We start from the raw sequence: 20,545 nt of genomic DNA on the forward strand, positions 1-20,545 counted from the left end.
TCTTCTTTGCTCTTTCACTAATAAGAAATATTTTTTTAATAACACTAAGGCAAAATAAATATTCTACAATGAGCACAGTTTACATAGATGAAACTACTCTTGAGTGTAAACTTACAAAGAAGTCTCTTATGCTCAATTAAAATATTCCTACTTCATCTTGTTATTATTTCTACAAAATTTTATTCGATACTATAAATATAGGCAGGTAGATTTTTGTACCAGACAATTGCTGAAGCAAGAAGCCTAACTAATGAACTCAGATTAAAAAAATAGAAGGCAATCAAAATTATTCAATGTTACATTAAGAAACACTTTCACAGAACAAGAGTGAAACAAGTTTCAAAGGTTAAGAAAATACTGATATTTAGAATACAAACAACACAATGTCAAAAAAGACAAAACCATCATAGAATTCCCATAGAAGGGAATATTTGAATAATGAATACAACACATGAGTCAAAATCGCTTCTTTGTCTTACTAATATGCAATTTAGTCTTTATATTAATAACATATGTCTGGAATCTGCTGAAGTCTCATTTTAACCAAGAGAGATTGCTTCTTCCTATCAATGGATCTCTGGTTTGTTGCTTCTTGAGCACATTGTATTCACTGTATTATTTCTTTTTTTTTTTTTTAATTTTTATTTAATAATTACTTTATATTGACAGAATCCATGTCAGGGTAATTTTTTTTACAACATTATCCCTTGCACTCATTTCTGTTCCGATTTTTCCCCTCCCTCCCTCCACCCCCTCCCCTAGATGGCAAGCAGTCCTATATATGTTGGATATGTTGCAGTATATCCTAGATACAATATATGTTTGCAGAACCGAACAGTTCTCTTGTTGCACAGAGAGAATTGGATTCAGAAAATATAAATAACCCGGGAAGAAAAACAAAAATGCAGATAGTTCACATTCGTTTCCCAGTGTTCTTTCTTTGGGTGTAGCTGCTTCTGTCCGTCATTTATCAATTGAAACTCAGGTCTCTTTGTCAAAGAAATCCACTTCCATCAAAATATGTCCTCATACAATATCGTTGTCGAAGTGTATAATGATCTCCTGGTTCTGCTCATTTCACTTAGCATCAGTTCATGTAAGTCTCGCCAGTCCTCTCTGTATTCATCCTGCTGGTCATTTCTTACAGAACAATAATATTCCATAACATTCATATACCACAATTTACCCAGCCATTCTCCAATTGATGGGCATCCATTCATTTTCCAGTTTCTAGCCACTACAAATAGGGCTGCTACAAACATTTTGGCACATGCAGGTCCCTTTCCCTTCTTTAGTATTTCTTTGGGATATAAGCCCAATAGAAACACTGCTGGGTCAAAGGGTATGCACAATTTGGTAACTTTTTGGGCATAATTCCAGATTGCTCTCCAGAATGGTTGGATTCGTTCACAACTCCACCAACAATGCATTAGTGTCCCAGTTTTCCCGCATCCCCTCCAACATTCATCATTATTTTTTCCTGTCATCTTAGCCAATCTGACAGGTATGTAGTGGTATCTCAGAGTTGTCTTAATTTGCATTTCTCTGATCAATAATGATTTGGAACACTCTTTCATATGAGTGGTAATAGTTTCAATTTCGTCCTCTTAAAATTGTCTGTTCATATCCTTTGACCATTTATCAATTGGAGAATGGCTAGATTTCTTATAAATTTGAGTCAGTTCTCTATATATTTTGGAAATGAGGCCTTTATCAGAACCTTTAACTGTGAAGATGTTTTCCCAGTTTGTTGCTTCCTTTCTAATCTTGTTTGCATTAGTTTTGTTTGTACAAAGGCTTTTTAATTTGAAGTAATCAAAATTTTCTATTTTGTGATCAGTAATGGTCTCTAGTTCATCTTTGGTCACAAATTTCTTTCTCCTCCACAAGTCTGAGAGATAAACTATTCTATGTTCCTCTAATTTATTTATAATCTCGTTCTTTATGCCTAGGTCATGGACCCATTTTGATCTTATCTTGGTATATGGTGTTAAGTGTGGGTCCATGCCTAATTTCTGCCATACTAATTTCCAATTATCCCAGCAGTTTTTATCAAATAATGAATTCTTATCCCAGAAGTTAGGGTCTTTGGGTTTGTCAAACACTAGATTGCTATAGTTGACTATTCTGTCTTGTGAACCTAACCTTTTCCATTGATCCACTAATCTATTTCTTAGCCAATACCAAATGGTTTTGGTGACTGTTGCTTTATAATATAATTTTAGATCAGGTACAGCTAGGCCACCTTCATTTGATTTTTTTTTCATTAATTCCCTTGAGATTCTTGACTTTTTATTGTTCCATATGAATTTTGTTGTTATTTTTCTAGATCATTAAAATATTTTCTTGGAAGTCTGATTGATATAGCACTAAATAAATAGATTAGTTTAGGGAGTATTGTCATCTTTATTATGTTCGCTCGGCCGATCCAAGAGCACTTAATATTTTTCCAATTATTTAAGTCTGACTTTATTTGTGTGGAGACTTTTTTATAATTTTACTCATATAATTCCTGACTTTCCTTTGGTAGATAGATTCCCAAATATTTTATGCTATCAACAGTTATTCTGAATGGAATTTCTCTTTGTATCTCTTCCTGTTGGGTTTTGTTGGTGATGTATAAAAATGCTGAGGATTTATGGGGATTTATTTTGTAGTCAGCTACTTTGCTAAAATTATGAATTATTTCTAATAGCTTTTTAGTAGAATCTCTGGGGTTCTCTAGGTATACCATCATATCATCTGCAAAGAGTGATAGTTTGGTTTCCTCATTGCCTACTCTAATTCCTTTAATATCTTTCTCGACTCTTATTGCCGAGGCTAGTGTTTCTAATATGATATTAAATAATAATGGTGATAGTGGGCAAACTTGCTTCACTCCAGATCTTACTGGGAAAGGTTCCAGTTTTTCCCCATTGCATATGATGCTTACTGATGGTTTTAAATATATGCTTCTGACTATTTTAAGGAAAAGTCCATTTATTCCTATGCTCTCAAGTGTTTTTATTAGGAATGGATGTTGGATTTTATCAAATGCTTTTTCTGCATCTATTGAGATGATCATATGGTTTTTGTTTGTTTGGTTATTGATATAGTCAATTATGCTAATAGTTTTCCTAATATTGAACCAGCCCTGCATTCCTGGTATAAATCCTACTTGATCATAATGTATTATCCTGGGGGTGATTTTCTGTAATCTTTTTGCTAATATTTTATTTAAGATTTTAGCATCAATATTCATTAGGGAGATTGGTCTATAATTTTCTTTCTCTGTTTTCAGCCTACCTGGTTTAGGTATCAGTACCATGTCTGTGTCATAAAAGGAGTTTGGTAGGACTCCTTCAATCCCTATTTTTTCAAATAGTTTATTTAGCATTGGAGTTAATTGTTCTTTAAATGTTTGGTAGAATTCACATGTAAATCCATCTGGTCCTGGGGATTTTTTCTTAGGGAGTTGATTGATAGTTTGTTCTATTTCTTTTTCTGAGATGGGACTGTTTAGGATATTTACTTCTTCCTCTGTTAGTTTGGGCAAGCTATATTTTTGGAGGTATTTTTCTATCTCATTTAAGTTGTCGAATTTATTGGCATAAAGTTGGGCAAAGTAACTCCTAATTATTGCTCTAATTTCCTCTTCGTTAGTGGCGAGTTCTCCCTTTTCATTTTTAAGACTAACAATTTGATTTTCCTCTTTCCTTTTTTTAATCAGATTTACTAAGGGTTTGTCTATTTTGTTGGTTTTTTCATAGAAACAACTCTTAGTTTTATTAATTAATTCAATAGTTTTTTTACTTTCAATTTTATTGATCTCTCCTTTTATTTTTAGAATTTCAAGTTTAGTGTTTGACTGGGGTTTTTTAATTTGTTCCTTTTCTAGCATTTTTAGTTGCAAGCCCAATTCATTGACCTTCTCTTTATTTTATACAAATAGGCCTCTAGAGATATGAAATTTCCCCTTATTACCGCTTTGGCTGCATCCCATACATTTTGGTATGATGTCTCATTATTATCGTTTTCTTGAGTGAAGTTATTAATTATGTCTATGATTTGCTGTTTCACCCAATCATTCTTTAGTATGAGATTATTTAGTTTCCAATTATTTTTTGGTCTACTCCCCCATGGCTTTTTGTTGAATGTAATTTTCATTGCATCATGGTCTGAAAAGGATGCGTTTACTATTTCTGCCTTACTGCATTTGAGTTTGAGGTTTTTATGTCCTAATATATGATCAATTTTTGTATAGGTTCCATGAACTGCTGAAAAGAAAGTGTACTCCTTTCTGTCCCCATTACATTTTCTCCAGAGATCTATCATATCTAACTTTTCTAGTATTCTATTTACCTCTTTGACTTCTTTCTTATTTATTTTGTGGTTTGATTTATCTAATTCTGAGAGTGCAAGGTTAAGATCTCCCACTATTATAGTTTTACTATTTCTTCTTGCAGCTCTCTTAATTTCTCTTTTAAGAATTTAGATGCTACCCCACTTGGTGCATATATGTTTAATATAGATAGTGCTTCATTATCCATGCTACCCTTTAGCAAGATATAGTGCCCTTCCTTATCTCTTTTAATTAGATCAATTTTTGCTTTAGCTTGATCTGAGATCAGGATGGCTACCCCTGCTTTTTTTACTTCACCTGAAGCATAGTAGATTTTCCTCCAACCTTTTACCTTTAACCTGCATGTATCTCCCCACTTCAGGTGGGTTTCCTGTAAACAACATATTGTAGGATTCTGGCTTTTAATCCATTCTGCTAACCGCTTCCTCTTTATGGGGGAGTTTACCCCGTTCACATTTATGGTTAGAATGACCAATTCTGTATTACTTGCCATCTTGTTAACCCTGGTTTATGCTTTTCTCCCTTCTTTCCCCTTTCCCCCCTTCCCAGTATTAAGCTTGTGAGCACCACTTGCTTCTCACAGCTCTCCCTTTTTAGTATCCCTCCCCCCGCCTTAGAGTTCCTCCCCCTATCTTACCCCTTTCCCTCCCAGTTTCCGTATTCCCTTCCGCTTAGCTTATTCCTTCCCTTTTCACTTTTCCCTTCTCACTTTTCAATGAGGTGGGAGAAGTTTCACCATAGATTGAATATGTCTTAAGATTTTTCACTTAAAGCCAATTCTGAAGGCAGTAAGATACCCACTATATTCTTCCCCCTCCATTCTTTCTCTCAGATATAATAGGTTTCCTTTGCCTCTTCATGAGATGTACTACCCCCACTTTACCCTTTTTCTGGTACAATGTCCTTTCCACATCAGTTTCTAGAACAAGGTATACATGTATTCTTTATACATCTTTATATCAGAAATATAGTTCCCAAGATTAATCTTTACCTTTTTAGATTTCTCTTGAGTTCTATATTTGTAGATCAAACTTTTTGTTAAGTTCTGGCTTTTTCACCAAAAATAGGTGAAATTCGCTTACTTCGTTGAATGTCCATCTTCTTCCCTGGAAAAAGATGCTCATTCTCGCTGGGTAAGTTATTTTTGGTTGCATACCAAGTTCCTTAGCCTTTCGGAATATCATATTCCAGGCCCTTCGATCCTTTAATGTGGATGCTGCCAGATCCTCGGTGATCCTTATTGTGGCTTCTTGATACTTGAATTGGATTTTTCTAGCCGCTTGCAATATTTTTTCCTTCGTCTGAGGGTTCTGGCATTTGGCCACTATATTCCTTTGTGTTTTGATTTTAGGATCCCTTTCAGTGGGTGATCGATGAATCCTTTCAATGTTTATTTTTTCCTCTGTTCCTATGACTTCTGGGCAGTTCTCTTTGATAATTTCCTGGAAAATAGTGTCCAGGCTCTTTTTTTCATCATGTTTTTCTGGGAGTCCAATGATTCTCAGATTGTCTCTCCTGGATCTATTTTCCAGGTCTGTTGTCTTCCCCAGAAGGTATTTCACATTTTTCTCAATTGTTTGATTTTTTTGGATTTGCTTGACTGATTCTTCTTGTCTCCTCGAGTCATTCAATTCCAATTGTTCAATTCTGATTTTCAGTGAAGTATTTTCTTCACTCACTTTTTAAAACTCTTTTTCTAATTGTCCCATTGAGTTCTTTTGTTCTGTGGAATTTTTTTTCCATTTCGCCAATTTTGCTTTTTAGAGAGCTATTTTCTGTTTCCAGTTCACCAATCCTATTTTTCAAGGATTTTATTTCTTTATCCACTCTCTCTTTAACTGACTTCTCCAGGCTCTTTTGCCAAGCCTCCCATTTTTCTTCTAGCTCCCTTGTGAGAGCCTTTTTAATTACTTCTATGAGGTTCATCTGTGCTGAGGAACAGATGATCTCCTCCTTTGGGGATTCACCTGGAGACTGTCTCTTTTTAGTCTCCTCAGGATTTAGAGTCTGCTCTCTATCTGTGTAGAAGCTGTCAAGGGTTAAAGTCCTCTTCAGTTTCTTGCTCATTCTGTCTAATAATCAAAGACAGACTAGCAAAGAAAAAAAGAAAAAAATGGATTCTTTCTTTGGGGGAGGGGCTGGGTGTGTTATCGAGCTTCCTCTACAGACTGCAGGGGGCAGCAGTGAGGCACTAGCAGGACTGTGCTGTGCCTGCGCTCTGAGATCCCAGAGCGTGCTGAGTCACTGTGGCGGGGGAGAGGGGGGGTGGCCAGGTCCCGAGAGACTCCAGCTGTTTGGGGTTGTATTCTTCAACCCCGGTGTTTTTAGCTTCTCTGCTGGGCTGCTGACTTGCTGCCAGGGCAAAGTATCCAAACCTGTAGCGAAGCTCTCCCCGCAGAGACGGCTGCGATCACTCCCCACCCCCTCTCCAGTCTGCTCCCGTGCTCTCACTGCCGCTGCCCGCCGCCTGCGCCCGATCTAAAACCGTCCCAGCCCTCCAGTAAAGACAGACTTTCTTGGCGAATCTCAAGGATGGCTTCTCTTGGTAACTATTTGTGGGTTTTTTTTTCAGTCAAGCATTAATTCAGAGGCTTGTAATGACATGGATAGTGAGAGAAAGCGTGGAGCTTACACAACTGTGTGCCTCCTCTCCGCCATCTTAACCGGAAGTCCCACTGTATTATTTCAAAGTAATGTAATATTGCCAAGATATGTTGAGGCATGAAGATATATCCAGTGTATAATGCCATTCCAACAATGGAAATCAACATGGAATCTGAGTTGTAATTAAGGAAAACTATCAGATTATTTCTCGTAATACAATCAAGAATTTTAACAAAGGCAATTTAAAATATATTATATAAAAATATACAGTCTAAAAATGGAAACTCAAAATTTTAAAATGAGGAATGTTTTCTTTTGTAACCTAGCATTTCATACTGAAATAATCACAAGTGGGAAAGCATCATAAACCAATACAGGATGTAATTAAAATTAAAATTATAAGAATTTAAACCATAAACACACCTTCAATTTATGCTAAGTTACTTCAATTCTCAATATTTTTTAATACATTTCACAAGTATTGCTATATGGCAGCAAAATTTGTAATACCACTGCCTATAAAGAAGTAAAAATGATATATCACACTAAGGGCCTGGAGAGCTGTAAAGCAAATGTGAGCAAACTGCAAAATATAACTAACTAGAATAAGAGTAAAGTATGTTTTCAATAAATTAGAGGACAGAAAGAAAACCTATCCTATTCCCTCCTACCTCAATTTTCTGCATACTGTACTTGGTATATATTACAATCCTCCAGGTTAGAATCTCTTTAATTTTTATCTTTGTATCACATTGCCAAACAGTGCTCTCCATAAATCTAGGTATTTAGCTATCAATCATTATCTTCCAACTACTTGAAACTTTCACCTTGTTTTAGCCAAATCTTGGCAAAGAAAGTAGCAATGGGGCATGAGACTAATATATATTAGATAACTGATGTTCTATTACTATTAGGGGAAAACTTGAAATTCAAAACCACATTTTAAGAATAGATCAATGGCTCATAGATTGCAAAAAGTATGATTTTTACCTCTAATTATTAAACCTGCAGACAAACTGAATGGCTGGGCTCTAGAAAAACTTGTCAAGTGGACAGTAATTTTGCAGCTTTTTAATATCTCTAATTAGTTTCTAAAATTATACATATCAAAACTGCTTTTCTATAATGAATAATATATTCTCAGAAAAAAAAAACAAAATTGGAAAGTTCTCCATAAATTCAAACAAAATGCAATGTACTATACATAAAATAATGGCAATGTTTCTGGGATGATCAGTTATGAATGACTTTGCTATTCTCAGCAGTACAATTATCCATGACTACTCTTGAAGGACTTATGATACACAGTTTGCCTCATCAAACAATATGAGCTGACTGGGAAAAAGCCCTGGGTTTCAGGTATCTGTACCCCTAGTTAACCTGCCCATACCATCTACTGTTGCATCCAAAAAGACTATCCTGAGCAGTTTTGGCTGTCTACAATCCAGAATGGCCAAGTCTGTCACAACTCTGAGTCACCTCACCATTACCTCCTGGTGCCCAAGTGCATATCATGGCTATTTATAAGACTTAGAACTCATGACCGGGGTGTTATCCCCATCATGAAAGATGTACCAAGTACAGAAATGCCCTGGCACCTGATCCAGGTAGAAGGATACCTATGGGCTGAATACCTCAGTGATGGCACACAATGCAACAGAGTATGTCTGTTCCTTATGAGTCCCCAGAAGTCAGCTATGATTGTAATATAGTAATGGACTATTATAATCAACTATATGTGCTACAGTTCCTGCATGGGGGGCATGAACCTGTACCTGATCCTTCCCTGGAAGACTCCAGTGGTCAGTTATTAAGAAGTTGGAGCTTTGAAATACATGTATGTGTCTTCCTTGGAAGAGACCAGCATACTGAGGAGGAAAATTTCCGTGAGAAAGGAGGTTACAACCCATAGCCATTCTGAGAGCAATAAGTGTACATTGCCCACAACTCCTGCCAAGACCTCCAAAGTTAAGAAACAGCTAATGGACAGAGAATATTCACCCTCTAGATCTGAGATTGCCACTGTGCTGTAAGCTATTTGGGGAACTGATGAAGCCTTGGAACTAAAAGAAGCTCACAATGGGGAACCTGCAAGGAGCTGTCTCTACATTTGAAGTTAAAGAGAGGAGCTTCTATCCCGTATCAAAGTAAAAGACTTTAGATGAAAAGTCCTCCCAGAGGCCTTAACCTAAATACTGTGGTCCTTCCTCTTGTATAGTGGGTTTTTGTTTTTTGGTTTGTTTTTTTTTTTTTTTTTAGTATTAACTCTTTATTTGAAAATAAAAAATTCTATAAAAATAATGAAAAGATACAAAAAAGGGGGTGTTCATGAGAAAAAATGAGGAAGAAGGAATCAGTGGGGCAAGGGAAAGGGAAAAAAGTGTTCCTGAGAATCTAGTGTTAGAGCTGAGGTTCTTAACCATTTTTATATCAAACCCCTTTGGTTTGTCAGTCTGGTGAAACTTATGGCTCCCTTTTAAAAATGTTATTGTCTATATTCATCATGAAAGGAAATGCCGAATTTCAGTTGGAGGTGAGTAAAAATAAAATTTCACTGACCCTGAGGACCATAGGTCCTCTTACCAAGGTACCCCATGGAGATGGGGTAGAGAGAAGACATACTATAGACAAGAGCTCACAGGATGAAAATATAAATGGAAGAAAACATTTAAACAATGATCACAAAATGAGTAAGCAGATATTTATTTAGTATTTACTTGGACACCTCCAATGAGAGAATCTACTTCTTGTTAAAACAGCTTATTCTTTATCCCACCATCACAATTTGCAGATAGCTCTATTTCTTTGCACTCACTGTTCTTAATTTTGCCCTCTAGGCCCAAGCAGAATCTATTTATTCTCTCTTTAACATGACAAATTCTTCAAATATTACATATAAATATAATTTCAATATCCTTCCATACTCCTTGAGTCTTTTCTCATCCAGGATAGAGATTCCTAATTCTGAAATGGAGGGACACCAATCCGTGTCCCTTATTCCTGAGACCAAGAGAATATTATCTTTGTCAGTCTGTAGTCAGAACTATGTCACCAGCTTTTCCCTCCCTAATGCAAGTGGTATTTTCTTTTTCCAATTTTGGGCACACTTAACCCCCAGATGTGCTGTCTTAAATCTTATCTATCACCAAAGACCATGATAACTTGATAAGCATAAAATTTAAAGAAAAATTTCTCTTTGTTAACTTTTACCACCTATCTAGGAATGGAATTTTTAGTGTGATAAATGTTTCGGAACATTTTTGTGGTTTTTTTCCTATAAATATGTGTCCCTGAAACTACTCAGTGAGGACTCCCCTATTCTGTAGGACTCAGTCTCTGGCTAGCTAGCAATAAACGCTCTTAAATTTACATTATTTTGGTTGTCCTGTACTTTCTCTTGCCCAGGTATTTCAGTTCCTCCAATTGAGCAGCATGACCTCAAAGCCTTTTGCTATCCTGGTCTTCTCCTAAGTGCTTTCTGCCTTAACAAGGTCTTTACTTAATAGTGCCCTGAATTAAAACATAATACTTCAGATATGATCTTAAAAGAGTAGAGAATACAATGGAATTAGGGAGGCTCTAGTTTTCTCTTAATGCAGCCTAAGAGTACTTATATTTGCTTTCTTAGCTTTCATATGTTCTTGACATACTGAGCTTAACTTTTTATCTGTAAAGTTGTTATTTTGAATCTAAATGCAAGGCTTCACAGGTATCCCTATTCAATTACATCTTACTAGATTTGGCCATATGTTCTAGTAGTCTGTTAACATCATTTGGGGTGTACATAAGGTGTCCAAAGAAAACCAGCACCTCTGGTGTGAAGACTTGTCAAACCCTTTTCTGGACTGCTCACTCACCTTTGGTGTCTACTTGGCCCTCAACTCTCTCCATTCACAGTAGCTTCACTCAAGTAAACTGTCTTAGCAGATAGGTTAAACTAGGTTGAGGGTAATTGGTGGGACTCCAACCTGTCACTGAGGTAGGAAGATACCTATCCCAATCATGTAGACATCCTATGGCAAAATGAGCAGATAAGGACAATTTGTTCCAATGGTTATGAAAGCAGTTGAGGCATGCTTTGTGAAGTGCTTGGTCAGACATAGAAGATGCCACAGTCATCCTTGGTTATCCGAGGCCATCATCCATAGTCTTGAGTTTTGTCCTGCCACTAGTTTTTTTCTATGACTCTGGAAGACAGAATGGGGCTAATAGTTCTGGGTAATTCTGTTTCACTTAAATCCAATTCATTCACAAATCAAGACATCACCCCATGATAGTATCAGTACTCTTTGAAAAGAAAGTACAAACAAGTTAAGAATTTTACTCTGTCATTCAGTGTGTTAACTGTTCTTCCAAGCATCAGACTGTCCATAAATTTGATAAAAAACACCACTTGGACTTTATCCAAGTCATTGAGTTTGACTACCACTTACCACTATCTGCATTTTCTTAGACTACTTTCTGTTTTTAATGCAATGCTTTCCCAACTTCACCTCTAGAACACTTATCCATTTCTTGAATTTTAATAGTTCTATGATAGTTTAAAACTCTTTCTCACTCACTAATGTGAGCATTCACTTTTTCAGGGAAAACTGAAATCCAATCATTCCTTTTCCTTTTGTGTCATTCTTATCTTATCCATATTTTTCTGCAAAATTTATACCCATACTAGCTAACCCCAATGATAATAATAGTCATACTTTATATAACACTTAGTGTTATAATCCTAAACTAAAATCCAATATTATCTATACCATTTCCCCCAACACTACTGAATAGTAACTTTGCTGAATGAATTAATCTTTCAATATAGGTCAAATCTCTCATTCATTTAGTGCCTAAAAACTGCTGACTGATTAGTCCTATTACTAAAATAATCTAACAAAAATGGCCTAAGGAAATGGGTGGAGCTAAATAAAAGACCTACTCTATAAAGGTCATGAAATCATCTATTCAACTTTCCCCCCAAGATCACAAAATAGAACTATTTCCTCTTATATATGCTAGCCTTCTGCCCTGATAGGAAAAGGATTTTTCACGTAGGGTTAATTTTCAAATTAGCCAAGGTAAAGCATCATTTTCTTAAATCAAAGATAAAAATGAAAATAAAAATGAGAAGATATAAAATACAATTAAAGGAATTACATTCTATTACTGGGCCTCAAAATGGGAAATAGATGTCAACACAAACTATCTCTGTTTTCTAAGTATATTTAATGAATTTTCATAATGAAATTAAAGTCCTAGGAACTACCTAAGCCATCAAAAAGTTTCCTTGCCTGAGTTACGGCATCCAACACTGATGCTGATCTTAAAATATAAACTTATTTATAAGACAAGACAAAAAAATTTATAAGACAAAATAAAAAAAGACAAGAGGATATTATGAACAGTATCATATAATAAAACAAGTACCAGCAATAAAAGGAGAAATAAGCTAACTAAATTGGATTAAGAGACCCAAATAAGCAAAATCACTGTTAGGGTATTTAAGAATAAAACTGGAGGGTAATAAATAGATGAAAGATAGATTCAGATGTTTATAACACACTCTTTTCACTATCAATGATAGTAGATATTTGGACTCAACATCACAGTCCCCAGTGCACTAAATAAAGAAGTATAAATTAGATTTATAAAGACAAAGGTGGGGCAGCTACGTGACACAGTGGCTAAAATAAAGTGACTAAAATATTTGAGAATTTCAGCTTTAAACATAAACTGCTGAAGGAACTATAAGTAATAAGTAATTCCAGATCATGGAGTCTTTGACAATAACACATCTGTTAACTCAATCATGGAAAAAGCTGCCATCAGCAAATGACATGAAAAATATTTTTAGTTTAACTACAAGAAAAACAACTAGATGAAGAATGCCTTTCATCTAGAATATGATTTACAGTGAATAGACAACACACAACAATAGTGCACTAGTAACGCTAACATGGACAATCAGCTAAAGTAAGGTGAAGAGAATTGTTTATAGGAAACTAAAAAGTACTTATGAATGACTCCAGTGCTATATAGCTGTATGTCATGTAATAATACATAATCTACTAAATTTAATTTGAGGTTCACCCAACAGATGACATTTATATAACACGATCCAAGTGTGGCAAAATGCTTTACATCTCATTTGATCCTTATTTTCTCCATTTCATAGAAGAGAAACTTAAGTTGAAAGAGGTCAAGTGATTTATTCACTTATTCAAGTGAATATGTCTAAGGACATATTCAAAATGAGATCTTTCTGATACCAAATCCACTGCTCTGTCCACTAAGTTAGGTGTTAAACATGCATTTGTTCCACAAGCCCACTGAGTGTGGCCCAAACCAGATTAAAGTGGCATTGAGAAGTATTTACTAAAATAAAAATACAATAAAACATACCAAATAAAAAATACAATAGTAACTTGTGCTTATCGAAATTAAAATGTTGGCCAGGGATCCTTATGTTCATTTTAGTGGCCTTGATTTCTTTTTGAGTTTGCTAGCACTGCCCTAAATCAAACTATCTAATAGGAAAAATGGAGACATACATGAAAATTGTGAGGAGGCAGACTGTAGAGTGATGCAAATGAAAGGAAAGTGAACTGGTCATATCAAGACTTGCAGAAGAAGGACCCTAGGATGTTGGATTAAATACCTGTGGAGAACAGAAGGACAAAAGTAAGACACCACGAAAGATGGCAGATATTATATTATCAGAGGAAGATAGCAAATTGTTAAGATTTTTCAGATGGATTTCAGACATATGAAAGCATCCCCAGGAAAGTTCATAGACCTTCTGAAATCTACCCACAGACTTTTTGAATCTTGCTCTAAAAACCTTCTGTTTTCTTGAGTTTCAATTAATTCAAATAAGCAAATTATTGTCCAGATGACTCCTGAATCTTTACTTATCTTTTTCTTATCCTCCAGTCACATGTCAAATGTTTGCTGTGTATGCCCACCTGCTATTTCATAAGCCTGTCATTCATTTTTTGTAAAACTTAATGTTTTACATTTTTCTTCCTCCCTCCCTTACTTTCTCCCTCTGCAATTACAGCAAGCAATCTGATTTGGGTTAAATATGTGCAATTCTTTTAAATATATTTCCATGTGTGTCATATAGTGCAAGAAAAATCAGACCAAAATGGGGAAAAAACATGAGAAAACTAAAAAAACAAGCAAACAAAAAGATGAAAATACTATTCATATTAAGTCTCCACAGCTCTTTCCCTGGATATGATTGGCATTTTCCATCCCAAGTTGCTCATCATATAGTTATTGTATACAATGTTCTCTTCGTTCTGCTCATTTCACTCAGAAGAAATTTATATAAAAGAGGATTCCATATCATCTCTCAAAATCTGCTTTGGGAAAATTTCTAGTTTCTATTTGAGAGTACACCAACTTGCTTCTAGGCACGCAGATAAATAACTTCAGAGTTTTGACTCCTTGACCCTTATCTTCCTGGTCCAATCAGCTGCCAACTCAACTCTACTTTGACCTTGTTACTGTATGTCTGGTTCTCATCACTTCTCATCTCACTAATATGACAGCTTCCTAAACTGTTAATTGGTCTCTCTGCTTTGAATACATCTTCCAAACAGCTGTCAGAATAGTTTTCTTGAGTTCTGATCATGTCAATGAAGAAATTGTATTGACGTTTTACTGATTCAAAGATAAAACACAAACTCTTCAGCTGGCATTTAAAGCTATTCACATACAATATGTTACCAACCTACCATTTCGAACATTGCACAATACTCACTTTATATACTTCAAATCCCAGACATATACTACTTGCCATTCCTGAAACTCAGCATTCCATCTTCTGCCTCTATATCTTTAAATAAGTTGTTGGACCCATTCCTGGAAGGCACAGTCTCTCTTTATCTCTATTTCTTTGGTTTCCTCCAAGGCTCAGTTCTACTGGAAGTCTTGATATCCCTAGTTAATGTTCTCTCTTTTTTCAAGTACATTGTACTTATTTATCTGTTTACATGTTGTATCCCTCAGTAAACTAACTCATAAAAGATAAGAGATTATTTTTCATTCTTTCTTTGTACCATAACTGCCACTAGCACAGGGTCTTTTAATTATAAACAACATTTGCCAAAGAAATTAGCAAAACCTAGCCAGGATAACTTTTGATAGTAAAAGATTCACAGAGTATAAGGTACGGGAGGGTTTGCTCTAATGTGATGTTTGTCTAATTCTGCATTTTATAAATGAAAAAAGTAAGACTGATATGAAGTGACTGACTTGGACAAGGTCCCAATATTACAAAGTCTGGACTTCTAGTTGCTAGTTCATTATATTCTTTCCATTATATTAGGCTACACCTTTCATGAATAACACACTATCAAAAGAGAAATGGCAAAATATATTTTTATGTCTTAGTTGCCTTAAAGAAAAATCTGTATCCTTCAGATATTCAATGTAACACAAATTAAATACTATGTAGTATTGAAAAAATTCTGAAAACTTGGAGAGATAGAAAAAAGAATACTAAAGTGGAGAATCAGGAATGTTGGATTTGAATTCTGGTTTTGCATCATCTGTAGAACTGAGTAAACTACAGTTTCTGGACAGTCATGTCAAACAAGCAAATTAAACAAGATAAGTCTCTAAGAGAATTTGGTTAATATATTTAGTTGAATAGGATCAAGTTATATCCTATAGATAGGAATCTATATAAACTATTAAGATTTTTTTTAATGACCTCAAAACTAGTTCACCAAATTCACATCTGATTCATATTTATTCGACAACTCAATTATAAGCATGTTGTTTTATCATGCTCCAAATTCAAATTTAAAAGTTATTTTTAATTTTTTTTCAATAGATATACTGACAAGGAACACCTCATACTGGATTTGCATCAATTCAGGGTGGTTGGCAGCAAAACAAATATAATCTTGACACTGCTATATATACCCTGTTCCATTATCTTTTTGTGTCTCACATTGTTTTTTGCTTTGGGTAGATTCATATTCATGGGTATGTAGACCTCCTTGAGGAAACTAATCTACCAATGTTAATCTGGTAGGTATACCAGCTGTGCAACTTTGAGGCTACTCTGGAGCACTGAGAAATTAAGTAACTTGCCTAGAATCATATAACAAGTATGTGTGAGAGACAAGGTTTGAACACAGTCAGGCTTTCCTAACTAGAAGGTTGGCTTGTAATTTTTGCCTCTTCTTACAAAATATTAACAGTTAATGTTTAAGGTGAGTTATATTACATCATATCCAAAGTGCAGCTTTAATAGAACATTCATCTTCAAAACGGATGCTATCAACAGGGTACCTAAAATAGGATAAAGCTACAAAATCATTAGCATTTCAATATATTATTGCAATAAGAAAGCAATATTTAAAAGAATTTCTCAGAAATAAACACAAAATGTACAAAATATCTGGGAATCAGCCTAAAAGATACACCCAAGATTTATAATATTACATCTTTTTTGGAGAGGAGGGTGGGAAGGCAACTAGGATTATGTAACTTGCCTAAGGTCAAACAGCTAATAAGTGTTTGATGTCTGAGACTGCATTTGAATTTGGGTCCTACTGACTTCAGGGACAATACCCTATCAACTGGGCCATCTAGATACTCCTCTAATATATTCTTTATAAGAATAAAGAAAACTATGAAGACTGAATCACTATTAATTAAGTCAATTTACATATTTAGTGCTATAGCAAATAGCAACTACAGCAAAGTCTTGAATAATGATCAAGAAATCCAAGAAGAAACTAGGCAAGTGACTTCTCTCCAAGAATTGCACAAAAAATTATCCAGAAGCCTAGAGGCAATAGGAAAAGGGGTCCCACAGAAAAGCATGTGCTAGAGTGGCTAGAAAGTGAACATGTACACTCTACAAGGATATATTTATAGAGGAAAACAAGAGAACTACCATAAGAAAGCCTTAGACTTTGAATCTCTAGGGAAAGGTAGAAGGTATCAGTACAGCAACTAGTGAGAAGTCAGGAAATTTGAGTTCAGAGTTTTAATACATCTGGATAGTTCAGGGTAAAATCAAGATGGAAGAATAAAAGATTACAACGGCCAAACTTCCCCTAAAACCTTTCCTGCAAAATGACTATAGGAAATGCCAAAATGTCTTCTGAACAGAAAAGCCAACAAAAACTGAAGTGTTTAATTTTTTCTTCTCAAAGCAGCTTAAAATAGAAAGTGAGGCCTGTGGACAATAGGGATGGGGTTGGCTCAGCACGCAGCCAACATAGTGGGCACAACAAAAGTGACAGCAGCTGTAGATGCACAAAAATGGTAAAGGCATGGAAAACATTATCAGAAAGAAAGACAAGAGGCAGATCAGGACAAGAGGCAGATCAGGTGGACAGTAACCAGACCCAGATCACACTAGTTTGGAAGCATCAAAAACTGATAGGCCCCCTAGATTAAGCAAGAGAAATTCAGACCAGCCATCCAACTCATCACTAAGAGGTGAACGGTGCCCCCATCTCAAGGTAGGCAGAGCCCAACTTTAACATAAAGTCCAAAATCAAAAAATAGCCTGGAAAAATAAGTACATATATCTACCCAAGAAAAAACGCAGATTGGACATAACCCTCAAAAGAATTCCTAGAAGAGCTAACTAAATAAAAGAGAAAAAAATGATTTTTAAAATAAAATAAGATAGAAGAAAAAATGAGAACTATACAAAATTATGAAAAGAAAATTAAAAACTTGTAAAAAGAGGACCAAAAATAATTGGAGAAAATAAAATCAAAAATTTCATCTTGAATCTGTATTTGAATAAGTATTCATGGAAGCCATGCCCAGTCTCTAACTTTCAAGGTTACTTTTCTATGTCCTACACTCTTCTAGAGTGAGCAAAAGCCCCTCCATGCCAAAAGATACAAAAAGTAATTGAAAGATTAAAGCCCAAATCCAGAGCTCCCAAACTAAAAAGAAAATACAAGCATTCATAAATAATTCAATTAACAAAAGTTAAACACATTAAAGTTAAAAGTGAACACATTCAAGAGGACGAGAGGATTTAGAATATGATATTGTAGAAGGCAAAGGAAGTAGTATTATAACCAAGCATAACTTTATTAAGGAGAGCTGAATATAATCTCCCAGGGAAGAAATGACTATTTATTGAAACAGAGTATTATCAAGGATTTCTGATGAAAAAATCAGAACTGAATAGAAACTGTCAAACATTAAGACTCAAGAGAAGCATTTTCTTTTCTTATTGTTTCTTAATATTTCATAAAGTCATTCTACTTGTCCAGTTCTAATTTTTAAGGAATGATTTTCTTCAATGAATTTTTTTACTTCTATTCCCACTTGACCAATTCTGTTTTTTAAGGAATCCTTTTTGTCAGTGATGTTTTATACCAGTTTTGTTTTTTAAGACCTGATTTTTTGTTTGCCTTTATTATGTCAAACTGTCAACTGTCTCCTCATAATTTTCTTAAATCATTCTTATTTCTTTTCCCACTTTAAAATTTTTTTGTTTTCTTATGAGACAATCAGAATTAAGTGAATTGCCCAGAGTCATACTTAAGAAGTATTAAGTGTTTGAGAGCAGATTTGGATTCAAGTCTCCAGGGCCAGTGCTTTATCCATTGAGCCATCTACCTGCCCCTTCTTTTCCCAATTTTTTATTTTTAAAATCATTTTTTTTTTTGCCCTGCTTAGGTGTTCTAGGAATTCTCTTTGGGCTTGTGTGCAATCTGCAGTTTTCTTTGATGTTTTAGAAGTAGCTTTGAAGCTACTTTCACATCACTGCTTTTCCTGTCACCATAATAGCTTTGTCATGATTGAGTTCTTTTTGTTTGTTGTTAGGGACTTTCCTTTTGAGAATTGCCATGTATGCTATGTAAGCTGGTAGAGTAGACCCAAAAGGTAAAAAGGGGCTTGGCCTCTGAGGCAGGAGGTTGTGTCTTACTGATGTTAAAGGTTCCTTGAGATGGTGAGGGGTGTGTCCTCTTGCTAGATCTTAGGACACAGCACCAACTCCAGGTTTTTCCCTTATGCAGGTTCACCTCGGCAGTGCTAAGTGGGCTAGGCACAGGGTAATTGCAGAGGAGAGTAAATATAAATAACCAGATTTGAGTCTACAGGTTTAGGATGCAGAGAAAAGTAGAGGTAGAGATGTAGAGAGATTCAGAGATGCAGAAAGAGAGCCACAGAAACATACATACACTTGCTCTTGCTTCCTGCTAACCCCTGCTGAGATTACCAATAAAGAAAGGCTATTTAGCATCTTAACATCAGCTCATCTTCATGTGTATCCAGGGAAGATTGGTATGTATCGCCCTGGCAATCAGTAGTCTCGGTGGGAGGTTACAGTTTGTTCACTTTCCTAACCCATTTCTTGACTGTGTTAAAGTTAAAGTTAAGTTAAAAAGGACTTTCCTTATGAATGAGATGAGGTGAGATCTCTCAACACAGTTGTGAAAATTCAGTAAAGCTTCATCTACTTCAGAGTTGAGTAGGCCTGAAAGTCTTTGAGCACTGACTCAAGGGCATACTCAAGTCCCCTTCCTGCTATATTCCCATGACATCATTTTCTCTCTATTTTGATCAAATATGGGCAACTATGTACTTATTGGTCAAGTTCAATTTCTTGGGTAGTTCCTGTGTTTAGAATGTAAGCCCCTCAACCAATGAGGATGATGATAAGTGATGGGAGGGGTATCTGCGTTCCGGACTATTTAAAACCTGTCCTAAAGTGTCAAACCTGTCCTAAAAGGTGCCTCCTCCTTTTGATTGCATGCTCTATGGGAGAGACACCCAATTCTCGTGAGAATGTACAATAAACTTTTGCTTTGCTCCTAGAGAGCTTGCCAGCTTTTTTTTATTAAATGGTGACTATTCATCAATTTGAGCCACACAATTACCTGGAGTAGGAGGCAGTATGAAGCTGTTGAAAGCTTCAGGTTTTTCTAATCTGCCACTCTGACAGCAGTTCTACAGTGTTTTTGATGTTTTCAAGGAGGTCTGACCTGGAAGAAATGTGGTCACTGATCTAGTTTGTATTGTGGACCTTGCAGTTGCAAGTTCTAATACTTCTCTTCTACCTTGAACTGAAACTAGAGTCCCTACTCCCATATGACCCCAAACATTCCTCTCTACCCTGGAACTGGAACTCAGAACTGCATAATGGGCAAGGGAGTTATCCAACATCACTTACCACTGCATCCAATATGGATGTTATCACCATACAGTACTCCCAGCCATCTCCCATGCCAGTATCACTGAACTTTCCTTCCAACCTCCTAAAACGTCTTGATCTGGAAAATATGTCTCACTCTAATTGTTAGCTGGCTGTGCTGTTCCAGAATGCTCCAAAATATAAAATAACATTTTAAAGTTTGAGGAGAATACTGTGAGAACTCAGCTGTAATTTTTCCTTTACTCTGTCAAATGATTATGCTCTACATTCTCATATGGGAAGATGATATCTGTAATCCCTAAGAATTTTTTTTTCATTATATCAGTTATAAGAAGTCTGCTTAGCTATATAGGGCATGGATATGAGTTAATTACATTGAAATATTTCAAATGAAAAATGGAAGGGTGACAAAGAAAGATGCATTGGGGGAAGGATTTAGAGGAAATGAAGAAAAA

The 20,545-nt window shown here is 35.5% G+C and overlaps 1 protein-coding gene across 1 annotated transcript in view; it reads right to left on the reverse strand.

The window, feature by feature from the left end:
• LOC127546687 (serine palmitoyltransferase small subunit A-like) overlaps nucleotides 1-20,545 on the reverse strand; it is a 63,804-nt gene that overhangs the window by 25,493 nt on the left and 17,766 nt on the right. Inside the window, exon 2 of the mRNA XM_051973674.1 lies at nucleotides 7,007-7,118. Coding sequence (XP_051829634.1) covers nucleotides 7,007-7,118 — 112 coding nt within the window. The remainder of the gene's footprint in view (nucleotides 1-7,006; nucleotides 7,119-20,545) is intronic.

The sequence above is a fragment of the Antechinus flavipes genome, chromosome 2 (assembly GCF_016432865.1).
Source record: "Antechinus flavipes isolate AdamAnt ecotype Samford, QLD, Australia chromosome 2, AdamAnt_v2, whole genome shotgun sequence".
Lineage (NCBI taxonomy): Eukaryota > Metazoa > Chordata > Mammalia > Dasyuromorphia > Dasyuridae > Antechinus > Antechinus flavipes.